The sequence below is a fragment of the Aquarana catesbeiana genome, linkage group LG02, assembly GCF_042186555.1.
Source record: "Aquarana catesbeiana isolate 2022-GZ linkage group LG02, ASM4218655v1, whole genome shotgun sequence".
NCBI classification, from domain to species: Eukaryota; Metazoa; Chordata; class Amphibia; order Anura; family Ranidae; genus Aquarana; species Aquarana catesbeiana.
In genome coordinates, this window is record NC_133325.1 from 563,161,359 (window position 1) to 563,180,125 (window position 18,767).

General features: G+C 42.4%; 1 protein-coding gene across 2 annotated transcripts in view; it reads left to right on the forward strand.

The window, feature by feature from the left end:
* Nucleotides 1-18,767, forward strand: part of SYNRG (synergin gamma) — a 130,220-nt gene that overhangs the window by 45,903 nt on the left and 65,550 nt on the right. For both annotated transcript variants that reach the window (XM_073616056.1, XM_073616058.1), the window contains 3 exons: nt 442-638; nt 1,462-1,704; nt 9,286-9,413. In XM_073616056.1, coding sequence (XP_073472157.1) covers nt 442-638; nt 1,462-1,704; nt 9,286-9,413 — 568 coding nt within the window. The remainder of the gene's footprint in view (nt 1-441; nt 639-1,461; nt 1,705-9,285; nt 9,414-18,767) is intronic.

The window sequence follows — 18,767 nt, forward strand, 5'->3', positions numbered from 1 at the left end:
CACTGCAAGTATGACATATTTGTTTGTTTTTTTTTTAATTTTCTTTTATAAACGCTTTAACTTTTAAATAATTTTTTTTTATTTTAAAATTGGATTCCCCCACGTCCCTGAGTCCAATTTTACAGAGTGGCTGTTAATGTACTTTAAGCATTGGGATTAAAGGGTCAGTCCTCAAAATATTTGATTATTTTGGTAGATGCTAGAGGTTTAAACCAGCAGACCATTTCTTTTAGCGAATGGAAACTCTATTGGTAAATAATCCTAGGTCTGCACATCTCCCGTGGATATTTTTAGAAGGTTTTACTTTCCCTGGTTGAGTTGGAGTATCCAAGATAATCCAGAGGCCGACTGCCAGCTTTCAAAATTACTACGGTATAAGTGAATAATGATATAATGATGTGTTATAATACACATGGCATGCCGATATGTTTGTTTCTTTAGATCTTTATAAAAGTATTTTGGAAACAACCCTTACACCATCTGGAATCGATACAGCCAAGCTCTATCCAATTCTTTTGTCCTCTGGACTTCCTCGGGAAACACTGGGTCAAATTTGGGCAACGGCAAACCAAACTACTCCAGGAAAGCTTACAAAAGAAGAATTATATATTGTTCTTGCCATGATTGGTATTGCTCAGGTAAGACTGTTTTTTTCAAACCAGTGTTAGGATTCAGTAGAATGCATGACTTCTATTGTTTTTGACTTTTTCGTATAATGTCATATTTTGTAATGCATATTAAATAACCAAATATTATTAAACCATTGTTAAAGCAAAACTGTGCTGTCCTTTGTGACTTTCAGTTACAAAGAACTCTAAAGAAATTCATGAAATACTTATGTTTTTTTGTCCTTTTAGTTCAAATTCTTCTGCTCTCTATTGCCTTTCACATGACTAGCGTCTAAGCATTGGTGATTTGGTCCGTGCAAAAGGGACTCTAAAGACTTATTAATGCAGGCGTCTTCTGTCAAGTGTTGTTATGAATGAACCAACTGAGCCCATTCAGCCTAATGGCCTGCATATTTCCTCTGCCTAGACAGCCCAGTTGCAGGATTCAACCTGCCATTGACGTGGATAGCGGTTTATGACATAGCTGTTGAAAACACAGTTACAGGATCTGGAAAAAAAGAACATTTTCTATATTTTGCATATGCCTGTATGTTGTACTTGTGTTTTATGATGGCACCGCACAGCCATTCATGTCAATAACAGGCTGTACTCTGCCCCTGGGTAGAGGAAATAAACTGCCAATTACGCTGAATGGTTTCAGCCGGTCCATGTGGAAGAGCCTATATAGCACTAGTTGCCTATTTTAATTTTTTTTTTCCACCAGTCTATACTGTATACAGGTCATCTTTATAATACATTGCACCTTTGTAAAGATGTTAGATTGATAAATGTACCTTTCTATTAGTTTCTCTGTGTAACGCACATACATATTTCTTTGTTTTCATTGAAACAGAGGGGAGAATGTCCCTTGAATATGGATATACTGAATCAGTTTTCCTCAGCACCTATACCAACTTTAAGTAGCTTTCCAGTAAAGTTTCCTTCGGCTGTAGATCCGTTGCATGGCGTACATCCAAGGCCTGCTGCCTCTAAGCCTCTGGATGTAAGCCAGCCAGTGGTCAAGATGAAGAGTACGCCCGCTGCTGCAGGAAATGTCACAATGCCGACTTTCATGCCATCCACCTTTACTCAGCCGGTAAGGACAGCCATTGTATCTGAAAGGCAGCCCTGCTTGATAAATAAAATAAATCTATTTAAATACTTAACATTAGTAAATCCAATAGCATTAACCTGTAAACAAACATGCTCCATGGTTTTAGGGTACGTCTTCAAATTCTTTAATTTTAGCCCGGTGCATTACTATCGAGATATTGTAATTTGTTAGCTCAGTGCTAACATACAGTCAGTATAATAGGCATTTACTAGCTTAATTTCTTATTAATAACATTAATAAAAGATAGCACTTAAGAGTGGGACCAGTCAGCCCAGTTGTTTTTTTAGCTGTGTTTTGACCATACAGTATGTTTCATTATGCTTCTTATACAACTAGACCTAAATGCTCTGATTAGAACCGATAGAATGTGATACTTGGTTGCCTTACTAGACAACTATGTGTACAGGGTCATGGCACCTAATTTATTTTTATAGAGTTCAGTAATCTGAATCTTTCCTATATTTCTCAGGAACCCTGAGATCTCTATGCTTGGGTTTCTGGGTCTTACATATCTGCTGTGGCCAGATGGCCAGGAACAAGTTAAACCCCCCAGTGGACAAGAGCAGAATGGGAGTTATGTTATGGCTGGGAGACCTCTCTCTAAAGGTATCCATTATATATAAGCTGGCCCAATAGGCATGCTGAAAAACCAGCATCTGATCAGCGATGGCCGACAATGACTGAGTGGTGACCAGTGTGTTCTGGTGGGGGGTGGGGCGGGCAAGTCCTGCTGTCAGAACACAATACCTCAGCGGGGAGGTTTGCTGCACTAACATCGGATTGTTAGTACAGCAGCTCCTCCAATTTTTTTTAATTTTTTTTTTTTTTCGTTCAGTCCACTGAATAAAAAAAAAAATGGATAGTGTATACAAGGCTTTAGTCACCTCCAGCCATTTTACCTTCACCTGCTACTAGCTGACTGGGTATCATGACTACTTGAGGCCTTAACTTGTACTCTGAGCCACCCTTTTGTCTTACAGCCATGAAGTAGTAACATGTCCTATTCATGACATGGGGGACAGTCCCACTGAATCGGGTGCCCCCAGCTGACTCTCCACTAACTGCTCCAGTTTGAGTACTAATGGTACCAGTATCTTCAGTTTGGAGTCCATCCAATCCTCAGGATTCTCTTTAGCTCTGTTGGGTGTAGCTGGATCTTTGGCCCTTTTGGCAAGAATATTTGATCAAAATCACCTAGTTATTTGCTTACTCTGATCACAAAGTTCCCATGCCCTCTCCAATAGATTTTATATCCAGTTTTGCCTGCGCAGCACTAGCTGGTTCTGATCCATTGGCCTCAAGGACACTTGCCTGTTCCTTAGTCGCTCCTTGCCGTTGAGGAGCTGCAGTCTGCTGCTGTTACTCCCAAATTGAAGGAGACCGTTTTGGGTCTTATTGATGCAATGCACCCCACTCTGAAACAAGAGGATCAGCCTATTGCTGCTACCAGCGCTGTTTCCAATCTTGGGTCATTTGAAATCTGTTTTAAATCCAAAAGCAAACTCATGTTATATTGCAGCTTACCAATTCTTAGGTGTGATGGCTGCATTTGTTTTCTTTTTTGTATTTTCATCTCGTGATCCAGCCAGTAAGTCAGCTGTTTTTAAAAAGGGCAAGCTTTCTTCCTGATGTATCAGTTTGGGGATGAGACAAACCATCTAACGCTGGCAGGGGTGCTTACAATGATCAGTTTTTATTTATTCATGTAGAACCTTTATCCCAAAAGGAGAAAATCTGTTTGCTATAACTGATTATAAATTGTAATCTGCAGTTTGGCTTCAATTTGCTAGTATATTTATGTCTGGTAGTACATCGAACATCCCCTTCTCCCCCACACTGAAAGTATTGCTGGTGCTACCTGTGTTTTATAGAGTGGGGGCACTATAATACAGGAGGTGTGACTGACCAGATCACCAGGTGAAAACGGAGGGAAACGAGACAAAAAAGAAAAAAATAATGAAAAAAAACTACTACTCTATGGAGATTGGAAGTACCCTGATTAAATTATTTTGTTTTCCTTTGCCCTTATTCTCTTTTCATCCGTTCATCTGTTTTGTGAAGATTTTGTACAGAAGTGGTCTATTCTTCTGACCTTTTCCCACCTTAAAGCGGGGTTCCACCCAAATTTTGAACAATATCTGTATGTATTCTCTTCCTTGCCTAGATGCTGACATGCCGTTTAAAAAAATTTAAATCGCCGTAATTACCTTTTATTTTTCTATTCTTCTTTGCACTTCCTGGTTCTCCTCCCGTGGGAGTAGGCGTGTTTCTAGCCTCTCCCAGACTCCTGGGAGCTAGTCTCAGGCTTCCCAGGATGCCACTGAGCATGTGCGGGAACGAGCGGTGAATGCTGGGAGCACAGCATTCACCACATCTAGGAAATAAATGCTTGTGGGCTTCAAATGCCCACAATGAAGATGGAAACCGCCTGCAGTGAATAATATAAGTTATTCTTTCTGACGAAATCTGACACAGGCGGACATATTACACACAATATGTGAGTATGTAATGCTGAGAAGAAAAGTTTGTGAATGAACTCAAAAAAAAAAAAAAACGATAGATAGGTGGACCCCCGCTTTAATGAGTCCCTGTTTTTAAAGATCCAGCTGATAACCCTTTGGAATACCTTTCTAGAACGCTGTTCTCACTGGTAGGTCCTGCCCTTCACCTGAGCTGTGACCTTACTTTATCAAACCATTTCTGACTGGTCAAAATCACTTAAAAAATGTAACCACTGCAAGGGGTTGATCCTTTGCTTATTAAACGTGTGGAGCAGATGGCTGTGGTATTCCTTTTCAACTGTGATAGTTTGCTGGAATCCTCCCATGTCACCTCTTGCATATGCCTCATGTTAGCACATGCATAAGGCATTTTGGCTTAAAGTGATATTAAACACACTGTTTAATTTGCCTTATCCCTTCTCTGGCACTGTATTCTATTTCAATAAAAAAAAAAAAATCTAAGTACCCTTTTTTATTAATCAGTATAAAGCTGTCATGTGACCCAGCTCTTTCCCAGCCTTTCTGCAGGGAAATATCGGTGGGAAGAGCTTTTAGTCCTCTACTGCCTGGTACTTGTTCAAGCAAAAAAAAAAAAACTGCCTTTGGAATACAAAGGCAAAATGCATAATTTAATTTTAAATTATTTTTTAAATCATACAAATTTTGTATTTGAACTCAAATGTTTGTTTTTGTGCAAAAACATTCTGTATGCTATCTAGGAGGAGGTTCTGCCAATCACAGCCTGTTTCACTCACCTCCAGCCTGTGTCTATTCTTTGCATGTGCTTAGAATTACAAGGATGTGAAGGCTCCATCAATCAACCTTTAATATTCCACCCCCATAGTATTTAGCTGTTTAGTGGGCATGGAGGAGGAGGGAGGGAAGGGACTGTCATACACCCACATGTGTGACTCTATAGTCACATGGGCTGCCCAGATAAGAAAAAGGAGGAAATGAACAGCTTAGAAGGGAAATGAAACTGGAGCATGCTCAGTAGATGTGTCAACGGCTGCTCTAGAGGATCTCAGGCTGCAACAGGGGCACAGACTAGGAGGGAGGTACAGAGAACAGCATTGTGGATACTTGGACAGCTTGCATCTCAGATGTTGTATGTAAGAGGTGCTATCCCAGGGTCACAGACTGGAGTTTCGCTCCCTGACCACTCCTCAGTTTCTTGCTAAAGACCTTCTCTTGTCACTGTACAGAACAGCGGCTGTCCATTGAACCCTATTGGGTCTTCTGGATCAAGGTGTCCATGCCCCAGAATGGTTTCAGGATCTTTACTTTAATCTGTTCACTTTTTTTAAACCCAAAGCAGGCATTTACTCCATCTTGAATCTCAAGGTTTTGAATATGTCTTCAGTCAGGTCCTAAAATTCCAAATGAAATTTAGCAGTTCTGTTATCACCTCCCTTCATTAGGTATACTTTTTTGGCTTCTATGGACATCAGAGATACTTGCTTACATGTCTGTATCTTTCCAGTGCAACAGCAATTCCTAAACTTTGCTGTGGGGTTTCTGCAGTAATTCATTTGGTGTGAGTCTCAGGGCTTCCACCCTAGGTGTTCCTCAGTGGGACAACTTCTCTCCTTCCCACTTAGGAACTCAGCCAATTTAGGGAGGAATTCACCGCTCCCCCAACCTGGAGCAAATTAGATCATGCTTTATTGGGGTGTTTTTGCCTTCCTCTGGATCAACTATATGTATAGGGTTGTGTAAATGGGGGCTTTATATTTGTTTTTTTTGTTTTTTTTCTATTAGTTGAACTAAATGGACTTGTGTTTTTTTTCAACCTGACTATATGTAATTGTGTGTTTCTGCCCTTTGTATCCCATTTCAGAGACCATTGCCTACTCACTCCCTGATTAAGACCATGTACAGGGGGTCTACCATGTTAAGTGAGTGTCTGTGCTGATAGTCATGTCTTGCAAAGAACCCTTTTTGGTTTTACATGGGGACAAGGTGGTGTTCAGACCAGGACTCCCTTCCTGCTTAAGGTGGCTCCTTCCTTTTACCCCAACCAGGACACTGTTGTGCCGCTCCTCTGTCCAGCTCCATTTCACCAGAAGGAAATGTCCCCTCCATTGTTTGGATGTAGTTTGGGCTGTGCAAGTCTGGGGTCTGCAAGTCTTTTTCTCAGCCACTGCTTCTTTCAGAAAGACTGGTTCCCTCTTTGTCATCCCATGAGGACCCAGTAAGGGTGCCCCAGGCTTCTTGTCCCACCAACTCTATGTGGCTTAGATAGACCATTCAAGGCTATGGTCTTGAGGATTGGGTTCTACCCTATCCTGTTAAAGGGTAACCTAGTAGTAGATCCTTGAGTGCTTCTTTGGCTTTTCTATTTTAAGTATAGTTTTCTCAGATTTGCAAGACTGCCACCTAATTTTCCCTTCACAAGTTCTATAAATTCTACGAGGTGGGTATTTCTGTCTCATTTCAACTTTGTGTGTAAGGCCCTTTAGACAGCTGTTTAAGCTGCAGGCAGTTCTCAATTCAGTCCCAAATTCTGTTGTTTTCTTTGGCTTGTTAGTGATTTGTTTGCTGGGTTGTCCACTTCTCTGTTGTGCTGCTTTTGTATGTCCTAAAGGTTATAGTTTTCTTGTGTCCCACAATAGATAAGAAATAAAATAAGATTTTTGTTCTTGCTTTAAAATTCTTTTCTTTGTCTTCTGACGGACACAGATAATGCTCTCTATTGCTTTGCTACAAAACGTAATTATGCTGGTAGTAGGAGGGGTTATCATGGTCTGGCCTTGAGTGTTTTTTTGTTTTTTTTTTTTTGTTTTTGTTTTCTTGCTTTTTATTTGCCAGTGTCCAATACACATGTAGACGAAAGTGGGACCATAAAACTTTGTGACTCTCAATGGACGCCAAGAATAAGAATTTTTTTTAAAGAATAAATCATTTAAACATTATGCCTTCATTACATTCTTATTTATACTGACAGATTTTTCGGAATCCATTACCAATTCTTTCTGCATTGTACAATTTTTAGTGTTTGTTAGAGAATCTCCATACTCAGTTTGGTGCTTACTTCTGTTCGAATGTACCTTGATCATGTGACCACAGTGAGTTGTGTGCACTTACTGCACTCACACACTGCACTTGCGATCTGCAGCGGGTGTCACTGTTAACATAATAACACCTCAAATGCAGATTGCAAATGCAGTTAGTTTGGGATCGCATGGTACACTAGTATTATTATTATTCGGGATTTATATAGCGCCAATGGGTTGCGCAGCGCTTTACAACATGAGGGCAGACAGTACACTTACAATAAAAATCAATACAGGAGGTATCAGAGGGCCCTGCTCGTTAGAGCTTACAATCTAGAAGGGAGGGTCAAGTGGAAACAAAAGGTAATAACTGTGGGGGTGAGCTGAAAAAAAATGAAAAAACAGTTGTTAGGTGTAGGTAGGGTAGGCTTCTCTGAAGAGAAGGGTTTTCAGGGATCGTCTAAAAGCTAATAGAGTAGGAGATAAGCGGACAGATTGGGGTAGGGCATTCCATAGGCTTGGAGAGGCTTTGGAAAAGTCCTGGAGGCGAGCATGGCAGGAGGTGACGAAGGAGCTAGAGAGCAGGAGGTCTTGAGAAGAAGGAAGAGAACGAGTAGGTTGGTATTTAGAGACTAGGCTAGTGATGTACCTGGGGGCTAAATTGTGGATGGCTTTGTACGTAGTTGTTAGTATTTTGAATTTAATTCTTTCGCCGAGTGGAAGCCAGTAGAGGGATTGACTGAGAGGGGTAGCAGACACAGAGCGATTGGTAAGGTGGATGAGTCTGGCAACAGAATTAATGATGGATTGAAGAGGTGATAGACTATGTAGAGGTAAGCCAGTGAGAAGGGAGTTGCAGTAGATGTGGTTGCTGTGGGTTTTTTTACAGTAGTGCATGCACTACTTTTGGTGCGGTCCAGCATGATTCATTTTGAATGGGTTGAAATCACACTGCATCCGTGTCGCTTGTGAATCGCACAGGAATGCACATTGCATTCCTGTGCAATTCATGGTGTGAACTGGTCATCAATGGGGATCAAAGCAATTGCATGATTTGCATGATGTTTAACGTGCAGTATATTGCACGTTAAATATTCTTATGTATTATCCATTGTCAATTGAACCCCAGCACACATCTAGGGCTGGTTCACACCACAAAAAACGCACTCCAGGTCTGTTCCGCACACGTTTTTGATGCGTTCCAGTGCATTTTTGTTCCATTATGTATGCGTTTTTGGTGCATTTCCAGATGCATTTCAGATGCTTTTTCTTCTCATTTTTTTTTTATTTCACCATACTTGGGTCCAGTGCATTTTTTACTGTGTTCCAGTACAGTCCAGTGCAGGAAAAATGCAGCATGCTCAACTTTTTTTTTTTTTTTCTGGAACTGACCTCACTGGTGTGAACTATGCCATTGAAAACCATATAACCTGCTTTTCCATGAGTTTTTTTGATGCAGAATAAAAATGCACTGGACTGCATGAGGTGTGAATTGGCCCTTACAGTATGCTGCAACACAACTGAGCTATAGATCTTCACAACAAACAGATGTTAATGCTCTGTGCATTGCAGTGCTTTAAGAGATTACATGGTTTAGAAAATAGTGCAGAGCCTTTTCTGTGGTGTTGTCAGGCCATTTAAAATTAAATGCTTAACCCTAAGTACTTCCACAGATGAAAATAATATGTTGCAGCTCACTGCTTAATGATCTCAGTGGGCTCTAAATGGCATTCCATTCCTCCTGATAGAAGGAATGTGAACTGCCTTGCTTACCTAGGGGTTCTGCAGAATTCCTTTTGTTTTTAGGCCCAGTGTATTTGTATTTGGTGGTGGTTGGTTCTATGTATAAATTTACTGTAAAATTGGGGTTCTCATCAATGCCTGCAAGGAAAAGTTACAAGCGAGCAATAGGCAGGTTTTTATAGATCAGTGCTTCTGTAATTTTACTGAATTAAAAAAAAAGATTTTGTTTGTCTAGTGAACAAAGCTTAAGTGGACTGAGACCTAAATGGGTCTTGTCTAGGTACGGTCTTCATTAACTCTTCTCATCATTATTCCTTGTGCAGCTGTTCAAGCCAGAAGAAGATGATTTCCAAGACTTTCAAGAGGCATCCAAATCTGGACCCATTGATGACTCTTTCCCTGATTTCCAAAGTGATATGTCTAAAATGTCATCGTCATTGTTGAAGAGCAGGTAGTAAAATGTTTCTGTTATATACTGCATTTCATAGAAATATTACCCTGTGTACAGTGCATCCAGAAAGTATTCACAGCGCATCATTTTTTCCACATTTTGTTATGTTACAGCCTTCTTCCAAAATGGATTAAATTCATTATTTTCCTAAAAATTCTACAAACAATACCCCATAATGACAACGTGAAACGAAGTTGAAATCTTTGCCATTTTATTTAAAATAAAAAACTCATAAGTATGAACAACCTTTGCCATGACAGTCAAAATTGTGCATCCTGTTTCCACTGATCATCCTTGAGATGTTTTTACAACTTGATTGAAGTCCACCTGTGGTAAATTCAGTTGATTTGACATGATTTGGAAAGGCACACACCTGTCTATATGGCGTCCCATAGTTAACAGTGCATGTCAGAGCACAAACCAAGCCATGAAGTTCAATGAATTGTCTGTAGACCTCCAAGACAGGATTGTTTTGAGGCGCAGATCTGGGGAAGGGTACAGAAACATTTTTGCAGCGTTGAAGGTCCCAAGGAGCACAGTGGCCTCCATCCATGCCTAAATAGAAGAAGTTTTGAACCGCCAGGACTCTTCCTACAGCATGCCGCCTGGCCAAACTGAGCAATCGGGGGGGAAGGGCCTTAGTCAGGGAGGGGACCAAGAACGCAATGGTCACTCTGACAGAGCTCCAGTGTTTCTCTGTGGAGAGAGGAGAACCTTCCAGAAGCGCAACCACCTGCAACACTCCACCAATCAGGCCTCTATGGTAGAGTGGCCAGGCGGAAGCCACTCCTCAGTAAAAGGCACATGAAAGCCCACATGGAGTTTGCCAAAAGGCACCTGAAGGAGTCTCAGACCATGATAAACAAAAATCTCTGGTCTGATGAAATAAAGATTAAACTCTTTGAACTGAATGGCAAGGGTCATGTCTGGAGGAAACCTGGCCAATACCATCCCTACAGTGAAGCATGGTGGTGGCAGCATCATGCTTTGGGGATGTTTTTCAGCGGCAGGAACTGGGAGACTAGTCAGAATTGAGGGAAAGATGAATGCAGCAATGTACATAGACATCCTTCATGAAAACCTGCTCCAGAGCGCTCTGGACCTCAGACTGGGATGAATGTTCATCTTCCAACAGGACAACGACCCTAAGCACACAGCCAAGATGACAAAGGAGTGCATATGGGAAAACTCTGTGAATGTCCTTGAGTGACCCAGACTTGAACCCAATTGAACATCTCTGGAGAGATCTGAAAATGGCTGTGCACCGACGCTCCCCACCCAACCTGATAGAGCTTGAGAGGTTCTGCAAAAAAGAATGGGAGAAACTGCCCAAAAATAGGTGTGCCAAGCTTGTAGCATCATACTCCAAAAGACCTGAGGCTGTAATTGGTGCCAAAGGTTCTTTAACCGCTTCCCGCCCGGCCCATAGCAGATGACGGCCGGGCGGTGGTTCAGTTATCCTGACTGGGCGTCATATGACGTCCAGCAGTATAACATGCCGCCGCGCGCCCGCGGCGATCGGTGGAGCGGTGTGTCAGTCTGACACACCGCTCCACCGATCTTGGTAAAGAGCCTCCGGCGGAGGCTCTTTACCACGTGATCAGCTGTGTCCAATCACGGCTGATCACTATGTCAATAGGAAGAGCCGTTGATCGGCTTTTCCTCACTCGCGTCTGACAGATATGAGTAGAGGAGAGCCGATCGGCGGCTCTCCTGACAGGGGGGTCTGTGCTGATTGTTTATCAGCGCAGCCCCCCCTCAGATTACCCCACTGGACCACCAGGGATCGCCACTAGGACCACCGGGGAGAGGGGTAACATGTGGATGGCCAGGTATGTACCCCATGGCCATCCACATGTGCCCAGTCAGTGCCCACAAATGGGCACTGATTGGCAGATTGGCACCAGTATATTGCAGTGATGCCCAGCAATGCCACCCTTAGGGGCATCAGTGCCACCCATCAGTGTCCATTGGTGCCCATCAGTGCCCATTTGTGCCACCTATCAGTGCCACCCATACGTACCCATCAGTGCCACCCATACGTACCCATCAGTGCCACCCATACGTACCCATCAATGCCACCTATGAGTGCCCATCAATGCCACCTATGAGTGCCCATCAATGCCACCTATGAGTGCCCATCAATGCCACCTATGAGTGCCCATCAATGCCACCTATGAGTGCCCATCAGTGCCGCATACCAGTGCCACCTATCGGTGCCCATCAGTGTCGCCTATCAGTGCTCATCGGTGCCACCTCATCGGTGCCCGTCAGTGCAGCCATATCAGTGCCCATCATTGAAGAAGAAAACTTACTTATTTACAAAAAATTTTAACAGAAACAAAGAAAAACTTGTTTTTTTTTCCCAAATTTTCGTTCTTTTTTATTTGTTGCGCAAAAAATAAAAAACGTAGAGGTGATCAAATACCACCAAAAGAAAGCTCTATTTGTGGGAACAAAATGATAAAAAAAAATTGTTTGGGTACAGTGTATCATGACCGCGCAATTGTCATTCAAATTGTGACAGCGCTGAAAGCTGAAAATTTGGTCTGGGTGGGAAGGTGTCTAAGTTCCTGGTATTGAAGTGGTTAACAAAGTACTGAGCAAAGGCTGTGAATTATTATGTACATGTGATTTTGCAAATTTATAAAAACAAAAATTCAAACAAACTTCTTTCACGTTGTCATTATGGGGTATTGTTTGTAGAATTTTGAAGAAAATAATGGATTTAATCCATTTTGGAATAAGGCTGTAACAACAAAATGTGGAAAAGAAGCGATGTGAATAATTTCCGGATGCACTGTATTAAATTGATAAACGTTTTTTCCTAAAGACAGTGTTGCGTTCGTTCTAGATTTACTTATCTCTGCAACATCATGTATGAACAAATCATTTTCCATGCTGGTAACGTGGATATACCAGCATGTAGGGTGTAGTAACCCCCTGTACCCAATTACATTTTTAGTATACTATAACCACATCATTTATAGAGCATCTGCAATAACAGAAGTATGTAATCTGCCATTACTGACATCCAAAAAAATGCTAGTGGCTTTGCTGTCTCTGGCTTCAGTACTTTCTGAAATGTTAATAGATCTATCCCCAGCTTGCATATAAGGGAAATTCTGTGACATTGCTTGATGAGCTCTTCTGTAACCCACTTGACCAACATTTCATGGTGTTTTGAGTGTCTCTTTGTATGTCCCTTCTGCATTCCTGTGCCTCATTCTGGCATGTTGCCGATTCTGCAGATGTAGACTGCAGAATGCACTGCAGCTTGTTGAGAAAAACATGTCCAAACGTTCAGAGTTAGGTCAATGAATCATTTGCCTGTTTGGCAACTGGCATTTCTTTATTGTACATCATGGGACACAGAGCAGCCATAATAACTAACTGGGTTATACGCCACCTATTGGTGAATGGATACTGTTAAATCACTCAAACAAGAAGTCCTCCCCTATATAACCCCTCCTACACAGGAAGTACCTCAGTTTTTTTTCGCCAGTGTCTGTTAGGTGGATGGTCACTGATGTGACATGTGCTCCTTGGAGCATACTTGGAGGTCTGGACGGTTCTATTAGGAATCATGGACTTCAATCGGATCCATTTGAAAAAGCTATCAGCCAAAGTGGATGGTACCCGACCCTCATTGGAAGGAGAGAAGATTCTTTGAGGTTTGCCTGTAATGCAGCCTTATGGCGCTGGACCCTGCTTAATGGAAACCTGTGCAGTGTTTATTCTGACCAAGGGGCTTTCCTGCAGGGTGCTATACAGATCCAGGGGAGTGTACTCCAGATTAAGGGGGACCCGGTCTCTCAAGGTCTTTTTTTATGACCAAGCTCGCCGTGATGGGTGAAGATTGGACTCCTGTTCTGCAGCAATAATGGTAAGTCTGCATTTTTGCAGTTTCTCTTTTCTGAAAAAAAAAGAGAGATCTGACTCTCTGTTCTCCCGGTGGCCACTGGGAGCAGTGTGCTGTTTAATCATGCTATGTACTTCTTAGTCTTCTGGGCTGCTGTTTCTCCTCCAGCCACTAGAGGGCGCAGGCCACTCAGTATGGCTTATTTTTTTATAGGCAGGAAGTGGAAGGGCGGGCATGTTAAAGCCATGTGGTCCTGGGAATACCAGGTAGGGCCTCTGGAGACATAACACCAGCCCATGGATACTAGTGAAGTGTGAGTACTTACTATGGGAGAAATATATGGCAAGAAAAGTCATGATTATATACTGCTTACTTACTGCTTAATCTGGGGGGGTGGGGGCTGTACAACTGAAAGTCGATACACCCCTAGCAGTGCACTTTAAAGTGTTGGGTCTCCAGAATACTGTGCATTTAGCACAAAAATAGTATGGGGCCTGGTGCAGTTGAACAGGAGCATACTTGCAAATTTCAGAATAATGTGCATTTGGTCTGCAGGAGCTTCCTTTTAGGCTGAAGCAGGAAAGGGCCGTGTGGCATGCACATGTGCTAAACTAGTGAAAACTAGTATGGGGCCAAGTACAGCATAGTATACATGCTTGCAAGCTTGTTGCCTAAACGCATGCTTGAATAAACACATGTTGCATACATATATGTGACATAAACACATGTTTGGAAGACCATGGGCATTGGTACACTGTCTCCAGAATAGCATACATTGGGTCTGCAGGAGCTTAGTTTTGGGCTCCCTTTTCACACTTGTGCGATTTGAAAGTCGCGCATTTTGGCTGCAACTTTAATACGACTTGAGGACGCACGGATGTGAAGGGTACTCATTGGAAATCATGGGTTGGGACTTCTCAGGTACCTGCATACATACATATGTAAGGGATTGCATAGCAGTAAACCAACATTGTTTAGGCCTGCATCCTTGGAGGATTTTGTATTAGGTTGGCTAATATAATTGCTACGTTATTTACCTGTTATACCAGTTAAATGGTTCCTGAAAGGAGAGGCAGCCGGGGGGAGGCAGGTGCACTGCTCTTGGGTTCAGTGATCTGGCGGTGTCCACACCCCCCCACCATGGACAGTGGTGTCAGATGCATCTGAGCCACTGTGGTGTTTGGCATTGCAGCATTTTCTTGACGCATTCATTTTTCATTGCATGGACTGCGGCCGCATCACATTGAATCATGCCTGATCTCTGTTGATCGAAGCCTAAGCAGGATCAAGCCTGGTTAGTATATGGATGTGAGACTGCCTGATAATACCAGATGCTGTAAGCTTTTCCCCACCCGTGTGAGGGAGGCATCTGAGGCTGCTGTGTTTTGAGAGTATCTCAGGCCAGAGGATAGGGCAGTCTCTGAGGTGTTTTTTGCTCCATCTTTAGCCAGAAAAAGCTTGGTAGGTAGGTACGCCTCTTTTGGCCTTCGGGGTCTGCCACAGATTCGTCAGTCTTTTTGCCTTGCATTTGACTCTTGGAGCAGAAGGTATGGGCTCATTATTTAAAAAACGAAAAACAAACCCTCAACCGTTAGCGGTCCCAAAACCAAATGGGGACATAAGGCCTAGCTTAGATCTTAAGCCGCTGGACATCCTTCTGTTTCAGGTTCTGTCCATTTATTGACCTCTGCGAGAGGTAGATTTTGGGGTCTATAGTTATAAATGACCCATATCTTCATGTGCCGGTTTTTCCAGGCTCATCAAGGGTTTTTGCAAATTGCAGTGCAAAGTCATCTTTTTTATTTTTGTGACTCTGCTCTTCGGGCTGGCCATAGCTCCAAGGGTTCACAAAGCTCCCAGCCCAGTACTGGACTTGCTGAAAACGCAGATGTGCCAATCTCAGTTTACCTCAATAATCTTAGTTCAGGAAGCAGTCTGTTCCAGATTTTTCTTTGATACATTTCTTCTGGAGGAAGTTGTATCTAGGTCAAGGCACATTCCCTATGTACAGTCCTACTCCAGGTCTTTAGTAGAAGCTCATTCTCTCTATCTGGAACATAAAGTTCCTTGCAATGGATTGAAAAGGAAAAAAGTGCGCAAAACAACTCAACCACTAGTAATAAATATATAAAAATATATATATGTCTGTATAAAAAATTATATATAAGAAACAAAATATATAGCACAAGATATCAGCATTAAGGAACTCCGTAATTCTACTCTGAGAAGGTGTATAATAGCACACAAATATATATATATATATATATATGAATATTAAAGAAAGAGTCCGGATAATATCTGAAAAAGGTCAGCAAAGGGAAGTCCTTATGTAATTCTCCAGAAAACAGAGCAGAAACTTCTTCAATCCAACCTTCTGAAGTGAAGTGCAAGATGTAATAATGCAAACTGCTTACCAGATACGTAGGATCTCAAGCAATAGAGATCAGACACGCCTGTGCATTAGCCTGCCGGCAAGTCCACTAGTGATACTCTGACAAAGGGGAGATGTCCACCTGTCCAAAGGAGCCAACGAAAGAGAACCTCACTCCCGGGATCACTCTTTACAAGAGCAGAGATCTGGAAAGTCTCATGGAATGAGGAACAGAAGAGGACTTCATGGTGTAGTATGCTCTAGCAAAATCTTTATTTACGAACGGGTCATACAGGTTTAAAAATCTATAAAGTTTCAGCAAGTAAAAAATGGTTTGAACTAGCCGCAGTGTAGACCAGCCAGCTGTTCAGCGTGATGACGTCACAGGACAATGGATTGCCAGAGTGCTCTGTTCCCGGGATATTCCAGAGCTAAAATTGCTGGTTGATGGTTCAAGATCTGGAGAAGAGATGGGCAAGATGACCACTGATGCCAGCTTCTCCAGTTGGTTTGAAGGTGGCAATAGTTCAGTGGACTTGGTCTATCGATATCTTGGTCTTTTGGCCAGTACGCCTTGGATGTTGGGACGAACCAGTTGTAGGTGTAATCCAGTTATGCTTCTGCAGGTATGTGTGTGTGTGTGTGTATATAATAATCTCAACCACCAGGAGTTACACGGCTCAGGAAGGTGAACAACGTTCTGTCTGAGATGGTACAAGGAGTGGATCTACTAGATTCCAAGTTCCACAACAAGTGGGAACAGGTTGTGTCTGAGACGAAGGTCCCACCAGCAATAGGGGCAGATGCACTGGTAACACCTTAGGGACCAGTTCTCCCTTATTTGATGCTTTCCCTCTGTTTTGACTTCTCCCACATCTTTTGCGAACAATCTGGGAGGTGGTAACACTGATAATAGGCTGACATAGCGAGTCTTGTGGGGGTCGCTCCTTGAACACTCCCTGTCCAGCGGGGCCTAATGGTCTTGAGTTCTGTATCTCCACACTGTTGAGCCCTGGAAGCTGGTTTCAGGGAACCTCTATTACACGACTTGGAAATATGTTTTTCCTGGGGGAAACCAAGAAGTGGCACTCACAGGAATATGAGTGGGAGATTTTCTTATGTTTCTCCAATCAGTAGGGGAAAGATGATTGGCCTTAAGTACCGTTAAGGGTTCATCCCTATCCATTTTTTCCAAAGGCCATTGTTTCTCACTCTTCATAAAGCATGTAGCGTAGATGGTCCCACATGTCAGGCCACTCTTGTGTCCTTGGGACTGGGATTCGCCCTTGGCTGTCTTTGCAGAGGCCATTTTTTTAACCAATTGGTAGACTGTGAGTCCCTTAGCTTGGAAAATGGCTTCTTTGGTTGCTATCACTTCACTAAGTGGAGTGTCACAGCTGGCGGCTTTCATGCAAGGAGCTGTTCTTGGACGCACATCGTAAGGTGATGTTGTGTCCTAATCCATCCCTATTGCCTAGAGTGGTTTCTAATTTTAACTTGAATCAGGACAGCGTCTTGCTTTTTATAGTTTTCTTCTAATCCACAGTCGGCAGGAGAAAGATCGCTACCTACTCTAGAGGTAGTTCAGATGCTCAGGGTCTACTTGAGTTGTTGGCACAGGTCAGGAATCCTGATTTGTGCAGCCGGAAGAGCAGGCGGCATCTAGGTTGAATGTTTTTAGCAGTGGATCTGCCAGTTTATCAATGATGCCGAAGACTGATGTTCTGATTGTATTGCCAGAAGGTCCCAAGAAGGGACAGGCAGCATCTAAGTTGACTATTTCTGCCAAGTGATTGTTCAGGCGTATGGATTAAGGGGTAAGGCTCCGCCTTTTCCAGTAAGGGCACACTCTACCTGAAGAGTGAATGCTTCATGGGCAGTTCATCATCAAGCATCGATGGCTCAGATTTGCAAGGCTGCTACTTGGTCTTCGGTGCATACATTCACTAGGCTTTATCAAGTGAATGTTAGGAGTCAGGAGGTTGTTGCATTTGGACGCAGTGTACTGCAGGCAGCAATATAGATCCTGTTGTTGTTCTAATGGTGTTTTTTTGGTCATAATGGGTTCCCTCCCCTCAAAAGCATTGCTTGAGGCCATCCCAGTTAGTTATTATGGCTGCTCTGTGTCCCGTGATGTACGATAAAGAAATTAGGATTTGTTTCTGCAGCTTATCTGTAAAATCCTTTTCTTGGAGTACATCACGGGACACAGAGATCCCTTCCTATTATCTGGTAAGTTTATTGCTTGCTACAAAACTGAGGTACTTCCGGTGTAGGAGGGGTTATATAGCGGATGACTTCTTGTTTGAGTTAGCAGTGTCCATTCACAAATAGGTGGCCTATAACCCAGTTAGTTATTATGGCTGCTCTGTGTCCCGTGATGTACTCCAAGAAAAGGATTTTACAGGTAAGCTGTAGAAAAAAATCCTAATTTTAGGAAGGGGGGTCATCTGTAGCAACTTACAGGTTTCCTTCTGGTATTTTTTGTTGGAAAGTTTTATAGGTCATTCCATGTTGTACATCATCACTGCTCTTTTTACTGCTTTTGTTTAGTTTTTTAAAGCGGACCTGTCACTTTGGGGTCAAAACTAAAGTAAATACAGCATGTAAAAGATGAAGGTAAATGCTAACCTTTCCGCAAGCACATGTGTTAAAACGTCTCTGCTTTTCTCATATCTGGCCGCTGCAGGTATTCAACCTTTCTAAAGGTGAATACCTGCACCTCCACTGTACGCTGTAATTCCTACATTCTGTAGTGGTGTCGGAGCTGGTGCAGTGAAAAAGTAGGTACTTGACACACCGATGTTCCACATAACTGCAGAGATCAGCTAAATTGAGCAGTCTTAAACACATTCCACTGGAAAGATAAGTGTTTAACTTCTCTCTTAAAAGTTGTGTTTACTTTAGTTTTAACTCCTTATAAATGTTGTCACAGGATAAGTTTACTTTTTAAAGAAAAAAAATATAAATTAATGCACTTTTTTTGCAGGCAATAAAATATGCATTTTACTATTTTTTTTTTATCATTTTTTTTTTTTGGAGCCTGGAAAGCATTGAACCCACGATCACCAGATCATTGGTGCCATGCAGGACTCCTACTGATAAAGACAGGAAGACTCAG